At 70.0% G+C, this 7,135-nt stretch overlaps 2 protein-coding genes across 2 annotated transcripts; one reads left to right on the top strand and one right to left on the bottom strand.

The window, feature by feature from the left end:
- Positions 1-890: 890 nt before the first annotated feature.
- On the top strand, positions 891-5,990 carry EMIHUDRAFT_111806 (hypothetical protein; the record flags this gene model as incomplete). Its single annotated transcript, XM_005785912.1, has 2 exons — positions 891-1,325; positions 1,449-5,990. 2 exons carry the CDS (start codon positions 891-893, stop codon positions 5,988-5,990), a joined length of 4,977 nt encoding a protein of 1,658 aa, XP_005785969.1.
- Positions 5,991-6,604: 614 nt separating this feature from the next.
- EMIHUDRAFT_58863 (hypothetical protein) lies at positions 6,605-6,859 on the bottom strand (the record flags this gene model as incomplete). The annotated part of the gene is made up of 1 exon (XM_005785911.1): positions 6,605-6,859. A coding segment is annotated over one exon (255 nt), but the record flags the coding sequence as incomplete, so codon positions are not given.
- Between the last annotated feature and the right edge of the window lie 276 nt (positions 6,860-7,135).

Genomic DNA, 7,135 nt, shown 5'->3' with positions numbered 1-7,135 from the left:
GCCAACTAGCGCTGCACTGGCGCGTGCCGCATGGCGGGCTGCACTGGCGCGTGCCGCATGGCGGGCTGTACGTGCGGGCCGACCGACCGAGGCGAGCAGGCAGCGCCGCCGGGGGGTAGACGCGTGGCGGCGTACCAAGTCTCGGGAGTGGGGCTCGCAAGGGGACGGGCGGGTCGGGGCTTGCGAGGGGACGTCGGGGCATGCACATGTGGACTCTGCAGGAAAGCGGGGGAGGGTCGGGGGACGCGGGCGGTCGTGCATGCAATGGCCGTCGCGGGCCGCCTCTTCGGCGTGCCGGAGGTCGAACATGGGGCAGGTACATGTGTAGCAAGGTGCGTGCGCGGCGGCGGGGGACAGGTCAACGAGCGAACTCAGCACATATCGGCTGTGCGTGACCGTGAGCTGCCAGAGGATAGGGGTGAGTCTGGAGTACACTCCTGGGGTGTACTCTCTCGTTCGCACACTCCCCCCTTTGCAGATTTTTTTTCTTGCGCATGGTCGCGACCAATGGCGCCAAAGGAATTAATTTCACAACAACTCGCTATATATAACAACACAGGTACTCGTAGCAGGGAGCAAAAATGCAAGAAAAATACACTGAGTTTTCAGCCCAAGTCCAAATACACAAAATACAGACTTAACATCTAGGTTCGCTGTCCCATCTCCTCATCTCTTTCCCGCCTGGGCGGGGCAGTGGGCGGGCGCGCGGTGGGTGTGGCGTGTGCGTGTGTGCGACTGCGACGAAGGACCGCTCGCAAGGGACCATTGGGTTTGTATTATTAACAATTAACAACGAAGGCGCTCTGAAAAGAATTTCACGAAGACGAATTTCACGAAAAAACCCTCGGCGGCGCCCCACCGCGCGACAGTTGACATGTGTATATGCTGTGATGAGTCCGTTGTCCTTCCGCCACCACGCCGAGACGAACGGGCTGCACCCAGACAGGTCGCTCTGTCCCTACTGCGGCGTGAAGAAGCGCGGCCACGTTTGCCGCTGGGCTTGGCCAAGAAAAAGTACTGCGCGGAGCGCAACTGGAGCGCAGCCACACAGCGGCAGCGGCAGCGGCAGCGGCAGCGGCAGCGGCCGCATCCAGCTCTCCGAGCTTGTGGCTCCTGTTCCCGAGGTTGCCGAGCCCGCGCCTGCGCCGCGGGTCGAAGTTGGCTGGCTCAGCGAGGGGCCTCATGTCGGTGAGCGGGTGCTGCGACGCCTGAAGGGACACGGCTACGTGCATGCGGTGGTGCGCCTCTACCTGCCGGCGGGCGATGCGGAGGACGAGCCGGCGTTTTGGCACATCGAACATGCGGACGGGGACGAAGAGGATCTGGTGCGATCTACCCACATTTCGCATGCCACCCGCAGCGCCGCTCTCTGCATCGCCTTCTCGGGTCGAACTTGCCCGCGAGCGACCGGCGCTGTCCTCATCCTCCCCTCGCCTACCCTCGCTTAGGAGGAGGAGGAGCTGCTCGAGGCGCTGCGGCGCTTCGCCATCCGTGCGGGCAGGGCCAGGGCGGCGGCGGAGGCGGCGGGTGGACGCGCGTGGGCGGTCGGCGAGGCGGAGGCGGCTGGCGCGGGAGGGCCGGCGCGGGCCGCAGCGGCGGCGGAGGCGGCGGAGGCGGCGGATGAGGCCGCGGAAGAGGGCGCGGAGGCGATGGAGGCGGAGGCGGAGGCGGAGCCCGATGCGGCGGCGGAGGCGGGGTCGGAGGCGGCGGCGGCGGGGCAGCCGAGGCGGCCACCGAAGCGTCGTCGCACCTCGGCTGCGCAGGGCGCGGCGCAGGTAGCGGCGGGCTGCACGGAGCCCGAGGCGGAGGCGGAGGAGGCGGAGGCCGCAGGCTCAACCTCGTTCCCGCCTCCGACCGCACCGCCGACGCCAGGGGGGGCTGCACCCGTCGCCGCAGCCGCGCCGTTCGCGGCGGAGGCGGTCGTGGCGGAGGCGGAGGGGCTGAAGCTGCACCTCTCGAGCAGCGGCAGCACCGGCTACAGAGGAGTGCGCGAGCAGCCCTCTGGCCGATTCGAGGCGCAGCACTGGGTGGGCGGAAGGCTGGTCTACTTGGGATCCTTCGCCACGGCGGTGGAGGCGGCGGTGGCGTACGCGCGGGCGGTCGGCGAGTACCAGCCTCCCCCTCCTCCGACAGTGGCGGCAGAGGCGGAGGGGCTGCGGCTGCACCTCTCGAGCAGCACGAGTACCGGCTACAAGGGCGTGTACGAGCATCACCCTGGCCGCTTCCAGGCGAAGCAAAGTGTGAACGGAAAGAAGGTCTCCATCGGCACCTTCGCCACGGCGGTGGAGGCGGCGGTGGCGTACGCGCGGGCGGTCGGCGAGTACCAGCCTCCCGCCCAACCTCCTCCGACGGTGGCGGCAGAGGCGGAGGGCTTGCGTTTGCACCTCTCGAGCAGCAACGCCACCGGCTACAAGAACGTGAGCAAATTGCCCTCTGGCCGCTACCAGGCGCAGCACAGCGTGGGCGGGAGGGAGGACTACTTGGGCACTTTCGCCACGGCGGTGGAGGCGGCGGTGGCGTACGCGCGGGCGGTCGGCGAGGCGGAGGCGGCTGGCGCGGGAGGGCCGGCGCGGGCCGCAGCGGCGGCGGAGGCGGCGGAGGCGGCGGAGGGCTCGGAGGAGGGCGCGGAGGCGATGGAGGCGGAGGCGGAGCCGGAGCCCGATGCGGCGGCGGAGGCGGGGTCGGAGGCGGCGGCGGCGGGGCAGCCGAGGCGGCCACCGAAGCGTCGTCGCACCTCGGCTGCGCAGGGCGCGGCGCAGGTAGCGGCGGGCTGCACGGAGCCCAAGGCGGAGGCGGAGGAGGCGGAGGCCGCAGGCTCAACCTCGTCGCCGCCTCCGACCGCACCGCCGACGCCAGGGGGGGCTGCACCCGTCGCCGCAGCCGCGCCGTTCGCGGCGGAGGCGGTCGTGGCGGAGGCGGAGGGGCTGAAGCTGCACCTCTCGAGCAGCGGCAGCACCGGCTACAGAGGAGTGCGCGAGCAGCCCTCTGGCCGATTCGAGGTGCGGCACATGGCGAACGGGCGGCAGGTCGCCCTCGGCTGCTTCGCCACGGCGGTGGAGGCGGCGGTGGCGTACGCGCGGGCGGTCGGCGAGTACCAGCCTCCGCCTCCGACAGTGGCGACAGAGGCGGAGGGCTTGCGTTTGCACCTCTCGAGCAGCAGCGCCACCGGGTACAAGGGCGTGTCCAATCGCTCTGGCCGCTTCCAGGCGAAGCAAAGTGTGGACGGAAAGAAGGTCTCCATCGGCTCCTTCGACACGGCGGTGGAGGCGGCGGTGGCGTACGCGCGGGCGGTCGGCGAGGCGGAGGCGGCTGGCGCGGGAGGGCCGGCGCGGGCCGCAGCGGCGGCGGAGGCGGCGGAGGCGGCGGAGGGCTCGGAGGAGGGCGCGGAGGCGATGGAGGCGATGGAGGCGGAGGCGGAGGCGGAGCCCGATGCGACGCCAGGGGAGACTGCACCCGCAGCCGCGCCGTTCGCGGCGGAGGCGGTCGTGGCGGAGGCGGAGGGGCTGAAGCTGCACCTCTCGAGCAGCGGCAGCACCGGCTACAGGGGCGTGTACAAGGTCGCGCCCGGCCGTTTCGTCGCGCGGCACAAGGCGGAAGGAAGGTTAGCATTCATCGGCTCCTTCGACACGGCGGTGGAGGCGGCGGTGGCGTACGCGCGGGCGCAGGCGGGAAGGGCGGGAGGATCAGACCGGACGGCGGCGGAGGCTGGGGTGGCGGAGGGCACGGAGGCCGAGGGGGTGGAGGAGGCGGAGGAGGCGGAGGCGGAGGGCTCAGCTGGCGCTACCTCGTCGCCGCCGACACCAGGGGAGGCTGCGCCGTTCGCGGCGGAGGCGGTCGTGGCGGAGGCGGAGGGGCTGCGGCTGCACCTCTCGAGCAGCAGCAGCACCGGCTACAAGGGCGTGTACGAGCACCACTCTGGCCGCTTCGAGGTGCGGGGCGCCCGGCACATGGCGAACGGGCGGCAGGTCGCCCTCGGCTTTTTCGACACGGCGGTGGAGGCGGCGGTGGCGTACGCGCGGGCGCAGGCGGGAAGGGCGGGAGGATCAGAGCGGACGACGACGGAGGCTGGGGCGGCGGAGGGCACGGAGGCGGAGGGGGCGGAGGGGTTGGAGGAGGCGGAGGCGGAGGGCTCAGCAGGCGCTACCTCGTCGCCGCCGTCAGAGGCGGAGGGGCTGCGGCTGCACCTCTCGAGCAGCGGCAGGACCGGCTACAGGGGCGTGCACGAGCACTTTGGCCGCTTTCGGGCGAAGCACAGTGTGGACGGAAGGAGGGTCTCCCTCGGCTACTTCGACACGGCGGTGGAGGCGGCGGTGGCGTACGCGCGGGCGCAGGCGGGAAGGGCGGGAGGATCAGAGCGGACGGCGACGGAGGCTGGGGCGGCGGAGGGCACGGAGGCGGAGGGGTTGGAGGAGGTGGAGGCGGAGGGCTCAGCAGGCGCTACCTCGTCGCCGCCGACACCAGGGGAGGCTGCGCCGTTCGCGGCGGAGGCGGTCGTGGCAGAGGCGGAGGGGCTGAAGCTGCACCTCTCGAGCAGCGGCAGCACCGGCTACAGGGGCGTGAACCAGCACCACTCTGGCCGCTTCCAGGCGAAGCACAGTGTGGACGGAAGGAGGGTCTTCATCGGCTCCTTCGACACGGCGGTGGAGGCGGCGGTGGCGTACGCGCGGGCGGTCGGCGAGTACCAGCCTCCGCCTCCGACAGTGGCGACAGAGGCGGAGGGGTTGCGGCTGCACCTCTCGAGCAGCAGCGTCACCGGCTACTTGGGCGTGCACGAGCACCACTCTGGCCGCTTCCAGGTACGGCACGCGGCGAACGGAAAGAAGGTCTCCATCGGCATCTTCGACACGGCGGTCGAGGCGGCGGTGGCGTACGCGCGGGCGGTCGGCGAGGCGGAGGCGGCTGGCGCGGGAGGGCCGGCGCGGGCCGCAGCGGCGGCGGAGGCGGCGGAGGCGGCGGAGGGCTCGGAGGAGGGCGCGGAGGCGATGGAGGCGGAGGCGGAGGCGGAGCCCGATGCGACGCCAGAGGGGGCTGCACCCGTCGCCGCGCCGCTCGCGGCGGAGGCGGTCGTGGCGGAGGCGGAGGGGCTGAAGCTGCACCTCTCCAGCAGCAGCGCCACCGGCTACAAGGGAGTGCGCGAGCACTATGGCCGCTTCGAGGCGAAGCTCACGGCGAACGGGCGGCAGGTCGTCCTTGGCTATTTCGACACGGCGGTGGAGGCGGCGGTGGCGTACGCGCGGGCGGTCGGCGAGTACCAGCCTCCGCCTCCTCCGACGGTGGCGACGGAGGCGGAGGGGCTGCGGCTGCACCTCTCGAGCAGCAGCAGCACCGGCTACAAGGGCGTGTACGAGCACCACTCTGGCCGCTTCGAGGTGCGGGGCGCCCGGCACATGGCGAACGGGCGGCAGGTCGCCCTCGGCTTTTTCGACACGGCGGTGGAGGCGGCGGTGGCGTACGCGCGGGCGCAGGCGGGAAGGGCGGGAGGATCAGACCGGACGGCGACGGAGGCTGGGGCGGCGGAGGGCACGGAGGCGGAGGGGGTGGAGGAGGCGGAGGAGGCGGAGGTGGAGGGCTCAGCAGGCGCTACCTCGTCGCCGCCGTCAGAGGCGGAGGGGCTGCGTTTGCACCTCTCGAGCAGCAGCGTCACCGGCTACAGGAACGTGCGCAAGAGCACCAAGAAGGTTGGCCGCTTCGAAGCGCTGCACTATATGGCCGGAAAGAGGAAGGTCCACCTTGGCAGTTTCGATACGGCGGTGGAGGCGGCGGTGGCCTATGCGCGGTCGGTCGGGGAGGCGCCGGAAGCGGGCTCGCCAGCAGGCCACGCGTCGGCGGCACTGCCGGGCGAGGCGGCAGCAGGCGCAGGCGAGGAGGCGGTGGTCGCGGAAGAGGGAATGGTGGCAGCTGCGGTTGCGGCGGGAGCTGAGTCGGCGGGCCCCGTCCGGCGAAGCAAGCGGAGCTTAGCGCAGGCGGGCATGAACGGTGCTGCGTCGTAGTTATCGTGCCGGCGGCACCGGCGCACAAGTGATGCACGTATCGGGAGCGAGACTGCTTTAGTTCCTCCACCCAAGCACCCATATAGCCGCGAGCCTTACAGCCCCTTAGCTTACTCGAGTACTGTGAGAACTCTTTTTCCTCCGCGGCTCCGGCCCCCTCCTACGTCAGTAAAATCGAAACTCTCTCGCACGACACTGTAAGACTTTCGATTACTCCAGAGATGCGGATGTGTTACTCCACTCACACCACGACTCCGCTCAAGCCAGCCGATCTCCCGTCACACGAGTCGACACCGATCCTCTGATCCTCCGATCCTCCGACCTCCGAGCGCTCGGCTCGCGCTTTATGGCGCGCTACACGCATACTCGAGGCCTGCGCAGGTATCGAGTACTCGATCATCCGCGGCCGATCTCTTCGCTCACGGCTCGCATCATGGCTGCAGGCCCGAGATCGCTGCGCGCGCGGTCGCACTCGCAGCCACGAGTGCCTCTAGCTCGCGAATGATTCCGCTAAGCACTGAAGTGTTTCGAGTTGTCAGTCTGCGGAACTCACGCAGCAGCGCCAGTGCTTCCGCTGACTCGCCCAGCTCCTTAAGCCACATGCCAAGGACGGCCATCTCATCGGCGGTGTCAGGGTGCTCGCCGCCCAGACACTCGCGCTTCAGCGACAGTACCTCGCGCTTCATCTGCACGGCGCCAGACAGGTCATTCTGCTCCTTGAGCGCAAACGCCAAATTCGACATCGTAGTGAGCGTGTCTGGGTGCCGGCCGCCGATCGTCTGACGCCTCACGCTCAGCACCTCTTGCCACAGCCCTCGTGCGCCTTCCACATCGCCTTGCTTGCTCAGCAGTGACGCCAGGTTGTTCATGGTTGAGAGCGTGTCGTTGTCTCGGGCGCCGAGTGTATCACGCTTCAGCCGGACCAGCTCACGATGCAGCTGATTGTGAGTGCTCCATCGTGGATCTTGAACACGGCCTCCTCCGTCTTCACGCTGACTGAAAGGCCCGGCGCAGACAGAAAGTTGTAGAGCGCGTTGGGACGGCCGCGGAGGTCGGCGGAGCCTCCATACGCAAAGTTTATGTGAGGGTCGCGGAAGACCTTTGAGGCGAGGTCGCAGGCAGCGCTCTCAGATGCCAGGGGCGCC

Source organism: Emiliania huxleyi (genome assembly GCF_000372725.1).
Source record: "Emiliania huxleyi CCMP1516 chromosome Unknown EMIHUscaffold_157, whole genome shotgun sequence".
NCBI classification, from domain to species: domain Eukaryota; phylum Haptophyta; order Isochrysidales; family Noelaerhabdaceae; genus Emiliania; species Emiliania huxleyi.
Note: the sequence above shows the minus strand (reverse complement) of the source record. Positions and strands in the feature narration are given on the sequence as shown.